General features: G+C 45.5%; 1 protein-coding gene across 4 annotated transcripts in view; it reads right to left on the reverse strand.

The window, feature by feature from the left end:
• LOC138641969 (ATP-dependent translocase ABCB1-like) overlaps positions 1 to 17,824 on the reverse strand; it is a 434,165-nt gene that overhangs the window by 130,408 nt on the left and 285,933 nt on the right. For 3 of the 4 annotated variants that reach the window (XM_069729814.1, XM_069729817.1, XM_069729816.1), the window contains one exon: positions 16,336 to 16,440. The exons of the other annotated variant lie outside the window; for it this stretch is intronic. In XM_069729814.1, coding sequence (XP_069585915.1) covers positions 16,336 to 16,440 — 105 coding nt within the window. The remainder of the gene's footprint in view (positions 1 to 16,335; positions 16,441 to 17,824) is intronic. 4 annotated transcript variants of the gene reach the window in all.

The raw sequence follows: 17,824 nt of genomic DNA on the forward strand, positions 1-17,824 counted from the left end.
GTCTCCTCTATGGTCCTGGAGGACTAATAACCTGAGGTCGGTTCTCCTTATTGTCCTCTCTATGGTACTGGAGGTCTGTTACCTGGAAGTGCTACCCTGCCTATAGGTATTTAAACTGCTTTCTGCCGTTCCTCTGTGCCTGGTTATCATTTGTTTCCTACTGGTGTTCCTTGCCGCTCTTAGTCTCTGTGAAGTTCGCTTTCCCTCTGACTTTGGGTTTATCCTGTCTTTCCTGTATCCTGCTAGCCTCTGCGTTTTCCTCAGTTCCTCCGCCAGTCCCTGTGCTGCTGCAGTTTACCCATCAGTCCTGTGTCTCTGCAGTTCCTGTCTTTCCTGTATCCTGCTAGCCTCTGCGTTTTCCTCAGTTCCTCCACCTGTCCCTGTACTGCTGCAGTTTACCCATCAGTCCTGTGTCTCTGCAGTACTCTCCATTGGACTGCACTCGGGTGTCATCTGAGTGCAGCCTGATTCTTATAGCATAACTCTGTGGTCCTACTATCTCCGCCTCTTCTTGGTCTTCTCCCGTCCTGGTCCTCCAGCTTCCGTGGCGCTAGTCCCTCACGGGCCTGCCCCTAACGCTCCCTGTATAGGGGGCGGTCCATCTGGTCAGCTCGTCCGTGAGGGGTTCGTCGTCGCGGTCTAGAGGGTCCACTTTCCGTTTTCCCTCTTTTATCATCTCACTCACAATAGGACTGCACTCGGGTGTCATCTGAGTGCAGCCTGATTCTAACACATCCTCCTCCCATAAATATTCATCCCCATCATCCTCCTCCTCCTCCTCTTCATCCGCCACTTTGTCCAGGAGAGTTCCCTGAGCAGACAATGGCTTACTGTCATTAAGGCTTCCCTCATCCTCGGCTGCAGACGCCAGCTCCTTAATGTGCGTCAAACTTTGCATCAGCAGACGCATTAGTGGGATGCTCATGCTTATGATGGCGTCGTCCGCACTGACCAGCCGTGTGCATTCCTCAAAGCACTGAAGGATTTGACAGAGGTCTTGGAGATTCGACCACTGCACACCAGACAACTCCATGTCTGCCATCCAAGTGCCTGCCCGTGTATGTGTATCCTCCCACAAATTAATTACAGCATGCCTCTGTTCGCGCAGCCTCTGAAGCATGTGCAGTGTGGAGTTCCACCTTGTTGCAACGTTGATTATTTGGCGGTGCTGGGGAAGATTCAGTGATCGCTGATGGTTAAGCGTACGGCTTGAGTGTACGAGCGACCGGCGGATGTGTGAGCAAAGTCTGCGCACCTTCAGGAGCAGGGCTGGTAACTCCGGATAATTTTTGAGGAAGCACTGCACCACCAGGTTAAAGGTGTGAGCCAGGCAAGGTATGTGTTTAAGTTCTGAAAGGGCTATGGCAGCCATATAATTCCTTCCGTTATCACTGACTACCTTGCCTGCCTCAAGATGTACACTGCCCAGCCATGACTGAGTTTGTTGCTGCAAGTACTCGGCCAGTACTTCCGCGGTGTGTCTGTTGTCCCCCAAACACTTTATTTGTAACACAGCCTGCTGACGCTCACCACTAGCTGTTCGATAATGGGACACCTCGTGTGCAACACTGGCAGCTGCGGATGGAGTAGTCATGCGACTGTGCTCTGTGGATGAGCTTTCGCTTCTAGAGGAGGAGGAGGGGTGGCGAACGCCTACAGACAACTATTTCCTAGACCGTGGGCTAGGCAGAACTGTCCCACTATAGCTGTCCCCTGTGGACCCTGCATCCACCACATTAACCCACGTAACGTCCCTGGCCATGTCTACTGGTCCATGCATCTGTTGTGAGGTGCACCTTTCTACTGACTGATTGCCTCAGTGCATGGACAATGCGGTCTTTGACATGCTGGTGCAGGGCTGGGATGGCTTTTCTCGCAAAGAAGTGCTGACTGGGTAGGTCATAGCGTGGTACTGCGTAGGCCATCAGGTCTTTGAAAGCTTCACTTTCAACCAACCGGTAGGACATCATCTCTAACGAGATTAGTATAGCAATGTGGGCATTCAAACCCTGTGTACGTGGATGAGAGGATGAGTACTTTCTTTTCCTAATGAGAGTCTCTTGTAGGGTGAGCTGGACTGGAGAGCTGCATATGGTGGAACTAGCGGTGGTGGTGGTGGACATGGCGGATTGAGAGAGGTTTGGTGATGGTATTCTTGATGTTGGCCTACATACAGTGTTTCCTACCAATAACCTTGTGATTCCCTGACAGCTTTGGCCTTGCAACGATACCTCCACATTTGCTGCTTGTGGTGTCCTAACCGGTGGGCTTACAGTGAGGGAAGCAATGTAGTGTTGCTGACTACCTTCATTCTGAGCAGGTGCACCAACGGTACGGGACGTTTGGTAGTGAGTCCAGGCTTGCAAGTGCATGCTGGTTAAATGTCTAAGCATGCATGTTGTATTTAAATTTTGAAGATTCTTCCCTCTGCTAAAGGTCTTTGAGCATTTCTTACAGATAACTTTTGACTGATCATTCGGATCTTTGTTAAAAAATTGCCACACTACACTCTTCATACTATGGAATACTTTTCAGGCATTGCACGCTGTGCTTTCACCGGATGGCCACGCTGTCCTAAAACTGTTTTTGTTTTTGACAAACATTTTTGGCCTGATATGGGCCTGCCAGATGACTGCTGTTGCGATGTAGATGGCTGCTGCGGATAATCCTCCTCCGCTTCTGAGCTACTGGCAGTGGCACCCTCTTCCCCCAATGGCTGCCAATCTGGGTCAACAATTGGGTCATCTATCACCTCCTCTTCAATGTCATGTGCACCTTCCTCTGTGTCACCATGTAAGGTGCTATAGCGTTCGGGATGGGGCACCATAGTCTCATCAGGGTCAGATTCTGGCTCAGTACACTGCAAGGGCAATGTAGTGATCTGAGTCAATGGAACAGCATAATAATCTAGCTGTGGCTGTGCATCAGTGTTCTCCATGTCCGATTCATCTTGTAATGGGCAGTTAACAATTTCCCTTTCTAACCCAGACACGGTATATGTAAAGAGCTCCATGTAGTAACCTGTAGTGTCGCCTGACGCATCCTTCATTTTTGGTTTGGGTGAAGGACACAAGGAAACGTCTTGTTCCTGACCGGGAGCATCCACTGACGACTCGTTGCTTTTATATTTGGAACTTTCTGAAGAGGAGGAGAAAGAGCTAGAGGCTGAGTCAGCAAGGAGAGCCAAAACTTTTTCCTGATGCTCCGGCTTTAAAAGCTGTTTTCCTACTCCCAGATAAGGAAGCCTTCGAAGCCTTGTGTAGCCAGACGATGACGCTGGCTCAACACCTCCTGCCTTAGGTGCTATTGTGCTTTTGCCACTACCACCAGATGCACCACCACCATCAGTACCAGCTGGCAACCACCGCCCACGGGCTTTTCCACGAGACTTCCTCATTTTTTGGAAAATCTAACCAAAATAACAACCGTTATATGGTACTGTAAAGCAAGGTAGAAGGTGTATATAAACTTGTTGAGAATTTAAATTTCCCTTTTTTGGGGGGAGACTGAACCAAAACTCGGGCCCTGCGCATAAAACAACACAATGTAAGTGGCAGAAAATGGCTGGCTGATATACGACAAACTAACAGGACTGAAGTATATCCACTTTTGAGAATTTGAATCTCACTTTTTTGGGGGGAGACTGAACCAAAACTCAGGCCCAGTGTCTATAACAACGCAATCTAAGTGGCAGAAAGTGGCTGGCTGACATCCGACAAACTAAAGGACTGAAGTAAATCCACATTGTGAGAATTTGAATCTCACTTTTTTGGGGGGAGACTGAACCAAAACTCAGGCCCTGTGCATAAAACAACACAATGTAAGTGGCAGAAAGTGGCTGGAAGATATATGAAAAAATACAAGGACTGTAGTACTACTTCAATCTCTCTACGATGATCTCAGGAAAAATATGGCAGCAATAAAAAGGACTGCTGCACACAAAAGTGTGGACAAATAAACAAGATAACTGTGCAGAAAGGGGCAACATTATTTTTGCTTTTAACCCCTTTATCCCATATGACGTACTATCCCGTCGAGGTGCCCTGGGACTTAATTCCCAGTGACGGGATAGTACGTCATATGCGATCGGCTGCGCTCACGGGGAGAGCGCGGCCGATCACGGCCAGGTTTCAGCTGCTTATCGCAGCTGACATCCGGCACTATGTGCCAGGAGCGGTCACGGACCGCCCCCAGCACATTAACCCCCGGCACACCGCGAACAAACATGATCGCGATGTGCCGGCGGTATAGGGAAGCTTCCCGCAGGGAGGGGGCTCCCTGCGGGCTTCCCTGAGCCCCCCGCAGCAACGCAATGTGATCGCGTTGCTGCGAGGGTCTTACCTCCCTCCCTATTCCTTCCAGGCCCGGATCCAAGATGGCCGCGGATCCGGGTCCTGCAGGGAGGGAGTGAGGTGGCTTCACAGAAGCCTGCTCTAAGCAGGCACTGTGAAGGCTGCAGCGCTGCATGTCAGATCAGTGATCTGACAGAGTGCTGTGCACAATGTCAGATCACTGATCTGTGATGTCCCCACCTGGGACAATGTAAAAAAGTTTAAAAAAAATATTCCAAATGTGTAAAAAAAAATAAAAAAAAATATTCCAAAATAATGAAAAAAAAAAATTATATTATTCCCATAAATACATTTCTTTATCAAAATAAAAAAAAAAAACAATAAAAGTACACATATTTAGTATCGCCGTGTCCGTCGCGACCCGACCTATAAAACTGGCCCACTAGTTAGCCCCTTCAGTAAACACCGTAAGAAAAAAAAAAAAAAACGAGGCAAAAAACAACGCTTTATTATCATACTGCCGAACAAAAAGTGGAATAACACGCGATCAAAAAGACAGATATAAATAACCATGATACCACTGAAAGCGTCATCTTGTCCCGCAAAAAACGAGCTGCCATACAGCATCATCAGCAAAAAAAAAAAAAAGTTATAGTCCTCAGAATAAAGCGATGCAAAAATAATTATTTTTTCTATAAAATAGTTTTTATCGTATAAAAGCGCCAAAACATAAAAAAATGATATAAATGAGGTGTCGCTGTAATTGTACTGACCCGAGGAATAAAAATGATTTATCAATTTTACCAAACGCGGAACGGTATAAACGCCTCCCCCAAAAGAAATTCATGAATAGCTGGTTTTTGGTCATTCTGCCTCACAAAAATCGGAATAAAAAGCGATCAAAAAATGTAACGTGCCCGAATATGTTACCAATAAAAACGTCAACTCGTCCCGCAAAAAACAAGACCTCACATGACTCTGTGAACCAAAATATGGAAAAATTATAGCTCTCAAAATGTGGTAACGCAAAAAATATTTTTTGCAATAAAAAGTGTCTTTCAGTGTGTGACGGCTGCCAATCATAAAAATCTGCTAAAAAACCCGCTATAAAAGTAAATCAAACCCCCCTTCATCACCCCCTTAGTTAGGGAAAAATTAAAAAAATGTATTTATTTCCATTTTTCCATTAGGGCTAGGGTTAGGGTTAGGGCTAGGGCTAGGGTTAGGGTTAGGGCTAGGGTTAGGGCTAGGGTTAGGGCTAGGGTTAGGGTTAGGGCTAGGGTTAGGGCTAGGGTTAGGGCTAGGGCTAGGGTTAGGGCTAGAGTTAGGGTTAGGGCTAGGGTTAGGGTTAGGGCTAGGGTTAGGGCTAGGGTTAGGGCTAGGGTTAGGGCTAAGGCTAGGGTTAGGGTTAGGGTTAGGGCTAGGGTTAGGGCTAGGGTTAGGGCTAGGGTTAAGGCTACAGTTAGGGTTGGGGCTAAAGTTACGGTTAGGGTTTAGATTACATTTACAGTTGGGAATAGGGTTGGGATTAGGGTTAGGGGTGTGTCAGGGTTAGAGGTGTGGTTAGGGTTACTGTTGGGATTAGGGTTAGGGGTGTGTTTGGATTAGGGTTTCAGTTATAATTGGGGGGTTTCCACTGTTTAGGCACATCAGGGGTTCTCCAAACGCGACATGGCGTCCGATCTCAATTCCAGCCAATTCTGCGTTGAAAAAGAAAAACAGTGCTTCTTCCCTTCCGAGCTCTCCCGTGTGCCCAAACAGGGGTTTACCCCAACATATGGGGTATCGGTGTACTCAGGACAAATAGGACAACAACTTTTGGGGTCAAATTTCTCCTGTTACCCTTGGGAAAATACAAAACTGAGGGCTAAAAAATAATTTTTGTGGGAAAAAAAAAAGATTTTTTATTTTCACGGCTCTGCGTTATAAACTGTAGTGAAACACTTGGGGGTTCAAAGTTCTCACAACACATCTAGATAAGTTCCATGGGGGGGTCTAGTTTCCAATATGGGGTCACTTGTGGGGGATTTCTACTGTTTAGGTACATTAGGGGTTCTGCAAACGCAATGTGATGCCTGCAGACCAATCCATCTAAGTCTGCATTCCAAATGACACTCCTTCCCTTCCGAGCCCTCCCATGCGCCCAAACGGTGGTTCCCCCCCACATATGGGGTATCAGCGTACTCAGGACAAATTGGACAACAACTTTTGGGGTCAAATTTCTCCTCTTACCCTCGGGAAAATACAAAAATGGGGGCTAAAAAAAAATTTTGGAGGGAAAGATTTGTTTTTTTAATTTTCACGGCTCTGCGTTACAAACTGTAGTGAAGCACTTGGGGGTTCAAAGCTCTCACAACACATCTAGATGAGTTCCTTAGGGGTTCTAGTTTCCAAAATGGTGTCACTTGTGGGGGTTTCTACTGTTTCGGTACATTAGGGGCTCTGCAGATGCAATGTGACACCTGCAGACCATTCCATCTAAGTCTGCATTCCAAATGGAGCTCCTTCCCTTCCGAGCCCTCCCATGTGCCCAAACAGTGGTTCCACCCACATATGGGGTATCAGCGCACTCAGGACAAATTGGACAACAAATTTTTGGGTCCAATTTCTCCTGTTACCCTCGGGAAAATACAAAACTGGGGGCTAAAAAATAATTTTTGTGGGAAAAATTTTTTGTTTTATTTTTACGACTCTGCATAATAAACTTCTGTGAAGCACTTGGTAGGTCAAAGTGCTCACCACACCTCTAGATAAGTTCCTTAGGGGGTCTACTTTCCAAAATGGTGTCACTTGTGGGGGGTTTCAATGTTTAGGCACATCAGTGGCTCTCCAAACGCAACATGGTGTCCCATCTCAATTCCTGTCAATTTTGCATTGAAAAGTCAAACGGCGCTCCTTCCCTTCCGAGCTCTCCCATTCGCCCAAACAGTGGTTTACCCGCACATATGGGGTATCAGCGTACTCAGGACAAATTGTACAACAACTTTTGGGGTCCAATTTCTTCTCTTACCCTTGGGAAAATAAAAAATTGAGGGCGAAAAGATAATTTTTGTGAAAAAATATGATTTTTTATTTTTACGGTTCTACATTATAAACTTCTGTGAAGCACTTGGTGGGTCAAAGTGCTCACCACACCTCTAGATAAGTTCCTTAGGGGGTCTACTTTCCAAAATGGTGTCACTTGTGGGGGTTTCAATGTTTAGGCACATCAGGGGCTCTCCAAACGAAACATGGCGTCCCATCTCAATTCCAGTCAATTTTGCATTGAAAAGTCAAATGGCGCTCCTTCGCTTCCGAGCTCTGCCATGCGCCCAAACAGTGGTTTACCCCCACATGTGGGGTATTGGCGTACTCAGGACAAATTGTACAACAATGTTTGGGGTCCATTTTCTCCTGTTACCCTTGGTAAAATAAAACAAATTGGAGCTGAATTAAATTTTTTGTGAAAAAAAGTTAAATGTTCATTTTTATTTAAACATTCAAAAAATTCCTGTGAAGCACCAGAAGGGTTAATAAACTTCTTGAATATGGTTTTGAGCACCTTGAGGGGTGTAGTTTTTAGAATGGTATCACACTTGGGTATTTTCTATCATATAGACCCCTCAAAATGACTTCAAATGAGATGTGGTCCCTAAAAAAAAATGGTGTAGTAGAAATGAGAAATTGCTGGTCAACTTTTAACCCTTATAACTCCTTGACAAAAAAAAATTTTGGTTCCAAAATTGTGCTGATGTAAAGTAGACATGTGGGAAATGTTACTTATTAAGTATTTTGTGTGACATATCTGTTATGTTTAGGCAATTCAGAACCACAGTGGAGATAGGGGTCAGAGCACATACAGTGATCTGACAATAACCCAAAAACTTAGAACGAGCTCTGAGACGTGGGAACTCTGTTGACCGCAATCCCTGATCCTCTCAAACAATACTAGAGGCAGCCGTGGATTGCGCCTAACGCTCCCTATGCAACTCGGCACAGCCTGAGAAACTAGCTAGCCTGAAGATAGAAAATAAGCCTACCTTGCCTCAGAGAAATACCCCAAAGGAAAAGGCAGCCCCCCACATATAATGACTGTGAGTTAAGATGAAAAGACAAACGTAGAGATGAAATAGATTTAGCAAAGTGAGGCCCGACTTTCTGAACAGAGCGAGGATAGGAAAGGTAACTTTGCGGTCAACACAAAACCCTAAAAACCACGCAAAGGGGGAAAAAGACCCTCCATACCGAACTAACGGCACGGAGGTACACCCTCTGCGTCCCAGAGCTTCCAGCAAACGAATAGATAAGCTGGACAGAAGAAAAGCAAACAAAATAGCAAAGGAAAACTTAGCTATGCAGAGCAGCAGGCCACAGGAACGATCCAGGAGGAGAACAAGTCCAATACTGGAACATTGACTGGAAGCCAGGATCAAGGCACTAGGTGGAGTTAAATAGAGCAGCACCTAACGACCTCACCACATCACCTGAGGGAGGAAACTCAGAAGCCGCAGTACCACTTCCCTCCTCCAACGGAAGCTCACAGAGAGAATCAGCCGAAGTACCACTTGTGACCACAGGAGGGAGCTCTGCCACAGAATTCACAACAGTACCCCCCCTTGAGGAGGGGTCACCGAACCCTCACCAGAGCCCCCAGGCCGACCAGGATGAGCCACATGAAAGGCACGAACAAGATCAGGAGCATGGACATCAGAGGCAAAGACCCAGGAATTATCTTCCTGAGCATAACCCTTCCACTTAACCAGATACTGGAGTTTCCGTCTTGAAACACGAGAATCCAAAATCTTCTCCACAATATACTCCAACTCCCCCTCCACCAAAACCGGGGCAGGAGGGTCAACAGATGGAACCATAGGTGCCACGTATCTCCGCAACAATGACCTATGGAATACGTTATGTATGTAAAAAGAATCTGGAAGGGTCAGACGAAAAGACACAGGATTAAGAACCTCAGAAATCCTATACGGACCAATGAAACGAGGTTTAAACTTAGGAGAGGAAACCTTCATAGGAATATGACGAGAAGATAACCAAGCCAGATCCCCAACACGAAGTCGGGGACCCACACAGCGTCTGCGATTAGCAAAACGTTGAGCCTTCTCCTGGGACAAGGTCAAATTGTCCACTACCTGAGTCCAAATCTGCTGCAACCTGTCCACCACAGTATCCACACCAGGACAGTCCGAAGACTCAACCTGTCCTGACGAGAAACGAGGATGGAACCCAGAGTTGCAGAAAAATGGCGAAACCAAGGTAGCCGAGCTGGCCCGATTATTAAGGGCGAACTCAGCCAAAGGCAAAAAGGACACCCAATCATCCTGATCAGCAGAAACAAAACATCTCAGATATGTTTCCAAGGTCTGATTGGTTCGTTCGGTCTGGCCATTAGTCTGAGGATGGAAAGCCGAGGAAAAAGACAAGTCAATGCCCATCCTACCACAAAAAGCTCGCCAAAACCTCGAAACAAACTGGGAACCTCTGTCAGAAACGATATTCTCTGGAATGCCATGTAAACGAACCACATGCTGGAAGAACAATGGCACCAAATCAGAGGAGGAAGGCAATTTAGACAAGGGTACCAAATGGACCATCTTAGAAAAGCAATCACAGACCACCCAAATGACTGACATCTTTTGAGAAACGGGAAGATCTGAAATAAAATCCATAGAGATATGTGTCCAAGGCCTCTTCGGGACTGGCAAGGGCAAATGCAACCCACTGGCACGAGAACAGCAGGGCTTAGCCCGAGCACAAATCCCACAGGACTGCACAAAAATACGCACATCCCGTGACAGAGATGGCCACCAAGGATCTAGCCACTAACTCTCTGGTACCAAAGATTCCAGGATGACCAGCCAAGACCGAACAATGAACCTCAGGGATAACTTTATTCGTCCACCTATCAGGGACAAACAGTTTCTCCGCTGGACAACGATCAGGTTTATTAGCCTGAAATTTTTGCAGCACTCGCCGCAAATCAGGGGAGATGGCAGACACAATTACTCCTTCCTTGAGGATACCCGCCGGCTCAGACAAACCCGGAGAGTCGGGCACAAAACTCCTAGACAGAGCATCCGCCTTCACATTTTTAGAGCCCGGGAGGTACGAAATCACAAAGTCAAAACGGGCAAAAAACAGCGACCAACGAGCCTGTCTAGGATTCAACCGCTTGGCAGACTCCAGATAAGTCAAGTTCTTATGATCAGTCAATACCACCACGCGATGCTTAGCTCCTTCAAGCCAATGACGCCACTCCTTGAATGCCCACTTCATGGCCAGCAACTCTCGGTTGCCCACATCATAATTTCGCTCAGCAGGCGAAAACTTCCTGGAAAAGAAGGCGCACGGTTTCATCACTGAGCAATCAGAACCTCTCTGCGACAAAACAGCCCCTGCTCCAATCTCAGAAGCATCAACCTCGACCTGGAACGGAAGCGAAACATCTGGTTGACACAACACAGGGGCAGAAGAAAAACGACGCTTCAACTCTTGAAAAGCTTCCACAGCAGCAGAAGACCAATTGACCACATCAGCACCCTTCTTGGTCAAATCGGTCAATGGTTTAGCAATACTAGAAAAATTGCAGATGAAGCGACGATAAAAATTAGCAAAGCCCAGGAACTTTTGCAGACTTTTCAGAGATGTCGGCTGAGTCCAATCATGGATGGCTTGGACCTTAACAGGATCCATCTCGATAGTAGAAGGGGAAAAGATGAACCCCAAAAATGAAACCTTCTGCACACCAAAGAGACACTTTGATCCCTTCACAAACAAAGAATTAGCACGCAGGACCTGAAAAACCGTTCTGACTTGCTTCCCAATCATCCGAGAAGATCAAAATGTCATCCAAGTACACAATCAGGAATTTATCCAGGTACTCTCGGAAGATGTCATGCATAAAGGATTGAAACACTGATGGAGCATTGGCAAGTCCGAATGGCATTACTAGATACTCAAAATGGCCCTCGGGCGTATTAAATGCAGTTTTCCATTCGTCGCCTCACTTAATTCGCACAAGATTATACGCACCACGAAGATCTATCTTGGTGAACCAACTAGCCCCCCTTAATCCGAGCAAACAAATCAGATAACAACGGCAAGGGGTACTGAAATTTAACCGTGATCTTATTTAGAAGGCGGTAATCTATACAAGGTCTCAGCGAACCATCCTTCTTGGCTACAAAAAAGAACCCTGCTCCTAATGGCGACGATGACGGGCGAATATGCCCCTTCTCCAGGGACTCCTTCACATAACTGCGCATAGCGGCGTGCTCAGGCACAGATAAATTAAACAATCGGCCTCTTGGGAACTTACTACCAGGAATCAAATTGATAGCACAATCACAATCCCTATGCGGAGGTAGGGCATCGGACTTGGGCTCATCAAATACATCCCGGTAATCAGACAAGAACTCTGGAACCTCAGAAGGGGTGGATGACGAAATTGACAGAAATGGAACATCACCATGTACCCCCTGACAACCCCAGCTGGACACCGACATGGATTTCCAATCTAATACTGGATTATGGACTTGTAGCCATAGCAACCCCAACACGACCACATCATGCAGATTATGCAACACCAGAAAGCGAATAACCTCCTGATGTGCAGGAGCCATGCACATGGTCAGCTGGGTCCAGTACTGAGGCTTATTCTTGGCCAAAGGCGTAGCATCAATTCCTCTCAATGGAATAGGACACTGCAAGGGCTCCAAGAAAAACCCACAACGCTTAGCATACTCCAAGTCCATCAAATTCAGGGCAGCGCCTGAATCCACAAATGCCATGACAGAATACGATGACAAAGAGCAGATCAAGGTAACGGACAGAAGAAATTTTGACTGTACTGTACCAATGGTGGCAAACCTAGCGAACCGCTTAGTGCGCTTAGGACAATCAGAGATAGCATGAGTGGAATCACCACAGTAGAAACACAGCCCATTCAGACGTCTGTGTTCTTGCCGTTCAACTCTGGTCAAACTCCTATCGCACTGCATAGGCTCAGGTTTAAGCTCAGGTAATACCGCCAAATGGTGCACAGATTTACGCTCACGCAAGCGTCGACCAATCTGAATGGCCAAAGACATAGACTCATTCAAACCAGCAGGCATAGGAAATCCCACCATGACATCCTTAAGGGCTTCAGAGAGACCCTTTCTGAACATAGCTGCCAGCGCAGATTCATTCCATAGAGTAAGCACGGACCACTTTCTAAATTTCTGACAATATAACTCTATCTCATCCTGACCCTGACAAAGAGCCAGCAAATTTTTTTCTGCCTGATCCACTGAATTAGGTTCATCGTACAGCAATCCGAGCGCCAGGAAAAACGCATCGATATTACTTAATGCAGGATCTCCTGGCGCAAGAGAAAATGCCCAGTCCTGAGGGTCGCCACGCAAAAAAGAAATAATGATCAAAACCTGTTGAACTGGATCACCAGAGGAGCGAGGTTTCAAGGCCAGAAATAGTTTACAATTATTTTTGAAACTCAGAAACTTAGTTCTATCTCCAAAAAAAAATCAGGAATAGGAATTCTTGGTTCTAACATAGATTTCTGATCAATAGTGTCTTGAATCTTTTGTACTCTTGCCGAGAGCTGATCCACACATGAAGACAGACTTCTAATGTCCATTGCTACACCTGTGTCCTGAACCACCCAAATGTCTAGGGGAAAAAAAAGGCAAAACACAGTGCAGAGAAAAAAAAATGGTCTCAGAACTTCTTTTTTCCTTCTATTGAGAATCATTAGTACTTGGGCTTCCTGTACTGTTATGTTTAGGCAATTCAGAACCACAGTGGACATAGAGGTCAGAGCACATACAGTGATCTGACAATAACCCAAAAACATAGAACGAGCTCTGAGACGTGGGAACTCTGTTGACCGCAATCCCTGATCCTCTCAAACAACACTAGAGGCAGCCGTGGATTGCGCCTAACGCTCCCTATGCAACTCGGCATAGCCTGAGAAACTAGCTAGCCTGAAGATAGAAAATAAGCCTACCTTGCCTCAGAGAAATACCCCAAAGGAAAAGGCAGCCCCCCACATATAATGACTGTGAGTTAAGATGAAAAGACAAACGTAGAGATGAAATAGATTTAGCAAAGTGAGGCCCGACTTTCTGAACAGAGCGAGGATAGGAAAGGTAACTTTGCGGTCAACACAAAACCCTAAAAACCACGCAAAGGGGGAAAAAGACCCTCCGTACCGAACTAACGGCACGGAGGTACACCCTCTGCGTCCCAGAGCTTCCAGCAAACGAATAGATAAGCTGGACAGAAGAAAAGCAAACAAAATAGCAAAGGAAAACTTAGCTATGCAGAGCAGCAGGCCACAGGAACGATCCAGGAGGAAAACAAGTCCAATACTGGAATATTGACTGGAAGCCAGGATCAAGGCACTAAGTGGAGTTAAATAGAGCAGCACCTAACGACCTCACCACATCACCTGAGGGAGGAAACTCAGAAGCCGCAGTACCACTTCCCTCCACCAACGGAAGCTCACAGAGAGAATCAGCTGAAGTACCACTTGTGACCACAGGAGGGAGCTCTGCCACAGAATTCACAACACATATCTCTGTGATTTAATTGCATAAAAATTCAAAGTTGGAAAATTGCGAAATTTTCCTAATTTTCGCCAAATTTCCGTTTTTTTCACAAATAAACGCAAGTTATATCGAATAAATTTTACCACTACCATGAAGTACAATATGTCACGAGAAAACAATGTCAGAATCGCCAAGATCCGTTAAAGCGTTCCAGAGTTATAACCTCATAAAGGGACAGTGGTCAGAATTGTAAAAATTGGCCTGGTCATTAACGTGCAAACCACCCTTGGGGCTTAAGGGGTTAAAAAAGCAGTTGGTTAGCACAGCAGCGTGCAAACAGCAGTGCAGCTATCAGGGAGCCTTATAAGGCAGCCTAATAAGCTACAGAGCTGATGCACAAAAATCTAGCCTCCAGTGTCCATGCAAACAAATGGTGGTGTTGGACAGTGGAAATAGCTACAGCACAAGCAGTTTGGGGGTTAATCTTCCCTCCCTAACTATATCCCTTCTTCTGATGAAGCTGCAGCAACCTCTCCCTATGCTAAGATTGGCAGAAGTAAGATGGCGGTCGGCGTGCTTGCCCCATTATAGCCCCTGTGACGCGACAAAAAGCAAGCCAATCACTGTCATGCCCTTCTCTAAGATGGTGGGGTCCGAGACCTATGTCATCACGCTGCCCACACTCTGCGTCCTCCTTCATTGGCTGAAAAATGGCACTGAAAGCATCATACGAAACGTGACTTTTGCGCGCAGACCGGTGACCTCATGGCCGATCCCACGCTAGGATCGGGTCGGGTTTCATGAAACCCGACTTTGCCAAAAGTCGGCGATTTTTTAATTTGTCCGATCCGTTTCGCTCAGCCCTAGTGCAGGCATGTGCCCTAAGTGCATTGCTTGGGGATCTGTCAGATGTGTGCAGACCCTGGGAGACCGCAGCAGCAGGAAGAAATGTGGGTTGAGGGCCAGAACGGTGAGTGTGTTGGCGTCACTGCCGGGGGAGGGGAGGATGGGAATTGCAATACACATTGGTTTAGTTTCTCGGGCATTTCAGATTGGCTGTTGACTAGGAGTCTCAATGATAAGGTAGGCGGTTTATCACAGAGACTGGTTAAAAATAGGTTGTCAAGCCATTTTATCTTATTACCCTGGTGAAGCCCATAAGGGTGAAACATGTTAGTGAGCCTTTTTTCAAATTGAAATAGCGCTCTGCTCTTTTGAATCAGCTATTAGAAAGCATTATATTATAGGCAGTCATCTAAATCCTGAGTACTAGAAGACAAACTGTAGCCATTTCTGTCTTACATTAGTTATCTATTAGCGATATTCGAGATATTAGGATTGCCCAGAGAAAGGAATGCAGCTATAAATAATTACAATTATGTAGAGAGAGGCACCCATTTCATTTGACTGATGGTCTGGATATAAGACAAAGCGTAGCTAATCTATTTTATGAGAATGTTTGACTACCTCTATTTACAAAAGCAAATACACATGACCTCCCCTTGCGCTTGTTGGTCAGATGTACAGGACCTTGAGGTGTTCTAAATCTTATAAGGACATAAGCGATGCCCCCTTCTCCATTTTGTAGTAATGTCCTCCATCCTGTACTAAGTATCCCCTACCCAGGGCCCCTTTCAGGTATGTATGTTCCTCATCCTTGTATATATATATGTATATATATATATATATATAAATATTTATCTCATCCTTCTATACATGTAGTCCATCCCAGTATAAATGTCACCCATCTTGGTATATATGTCCCCATCCTGGCATATATGTACCCCATCCTGGTATATGTGCCCCCTATCCTGACGTATTTGTCCCCCATCCTGGGCCCATCCTGGCATGTATGTCCCCATCCTGGTATATAGATCTCCCATCTTGGTATATAAGTTGTCCATCCTGGGCTAGTCCTGGCATATATGTCGCCCATCCTGGTATATTTCCCCCCATTCTGCCGCTGTTCTTTATTGCATAAAACTCACCTTCATCTGCTCCAATGACATGCCGTGTCCTCTTCCATAGCTACTGCAGAAGCTGGCAACTGACTTCAGTGTGCAAGCGACAGACGGCGCAAGACGTCACTATCATGAGCCGCCAGAGACTTGCACATTGACAATAGCTGCTGGCTTCTAATTGGCCTGCAGCATGCATTGCAGTTCAGGGACCCAGCGGGTTTCTGCGCTGTGATGCATTTCAGCTGAATGGGTGACCTTGGACTCACATCCAGGTGAAATAGCTGTTGGCTTCAGCATGTCCCCCTCCCACATGGGCATGGTTGTGATCACACCCTCTGCGACCATGATGATTATGCCCCTGCCTAACAGTACCATTGGGCACCTTTTTGTATAATGGGATTCGACTTGTGCACCATACTCACGGGAGTTCTATTACATATTTTATATATGAGGCCACGTTGTAGTTGTGCTGGTGTGGTTGTACAGACAAATCTGTTGTTTATGCATGAAATAAATTAAGATTTAAATATTTCTTACCCAGGTAGTAAGTCCTACAAAATAGATGAATCCCAAGATTACAAAAATTATTGCTAAGGAAATAGACTTCTGCATATGGTAAGTGGCATCTTGTTCCTTAAAAGCCTGAAAATTAGAATCAAGAAAAATACTGTTAAATTATAATTTATTATAAGGTTATTATATTATAATGAGAGTATTTTTCACAATGAGCCTAATTAGTAGACTAAATATTAAAGTTTTACATCTACAAATATGAACCACAACTTGAGAATTTACGGTAGATTAGATAGCTAGTGATGTCAAAACATTGCAGCCAGATAATCTTCCTTCCAACAGTTTAATGCGGATGGTGCATTTGTATACAGGGAGTTTTTATATGATTTAGAAACTCTATATTACCCACACAAGTTGCCAGATAACCAACCTCTCACCCTCCCCGCTATACCTTTTGTCTGTAGTTTTCTGTATAGCCATTGGATATTTATGCCTATTTACATATTGACAGTGATTTGGGTTTCTGATGCTATTACGCGCCCAAATTTTCAATGATGAACAGGGATGGGTCAAGTATGTCTGGTCCCTTTATATTTTTGGAAGAAAATGAGACAAGCTACATAGGCTAAGGGGAAGATAATTATACATTTACAATGTAAGAAACCATTACATAACAGCAGTCCAATCACTACAAAACACAACACTTGAACAAAGTCCCATTTTTTTTCAAGAATGTCCCATCAACCAAAATGCAGCAGAGGCAAAATTGGTTCATGTAGGTGTTTTGGGGCATTTAGGCAAATGCGTAAGAGGGAGGGTGTGGCCACATCTGGGTACAAAGCACAGGGGGTCCACAGATGGCCAGTACAGTTGTTAGCTCAATGTGCATCCTTAAGAGAGGCAAAATTGGTTCTTGTAGGTGTTTGGGGGCATTTAGGCAAGGGCTTAAGAGGGAGGGTGTGACCACATCTGGGTCCGGAGAACAAGGGGTCCACAAATGGCCAGTGCAGTTATTACCTCAATGTGTATTATTAGTTGCATATCTAATTGAAAATGATTGGGTCCAGAATAGGCAACCGACTTTTACAGACTTTATTAGTGTATGGATTCAAGGGGGACTTTACTTTATGAGGCCAAAATGGGAGACATTATTTATGTATGGGGTTACAATAGGGAACATTGTTCGAGGATGGGGCCAGAATGGAGAATATTATTAACTAGATGGTGGCCCAATTCTAACGCATCGGGTGTTCTAGAATATGTATGTAGTTTATTTATGAAGATTTTAGAATAATACAATGAATACACAGAATTCGGCTGGCCGGGCGCGACCAATTAGCGAAGCGTGGTTCAAATCCCGCGCCAATTCGCGGCCGGAGTGCGCCTGTCGCTGATTGTTCGTGGCCGGCCATGTAATGTATAGCGCAGCCAAGTAGTATATAGCACAGCCATGTAGCATATAGCAGCCCACATAGCATATAACACAGCCACATAGTATATAGCACAGCTCATG

The sequence above is a fragment of the Ranitomeya imitator genome, chromosome 6, assembly GCF_032444005.1.
Source record: "Ranitomeya imitator isolate aRanImi1 chromosome 6, aRanImi1.pri, whole genome shotgun sequence".
Lineage (NCBI taxonomy): Eukaryota > Metazoa > Chordata > Amphibia > Anura > Dendrobatidae > Ranitomeya > Ranitomeya imitator.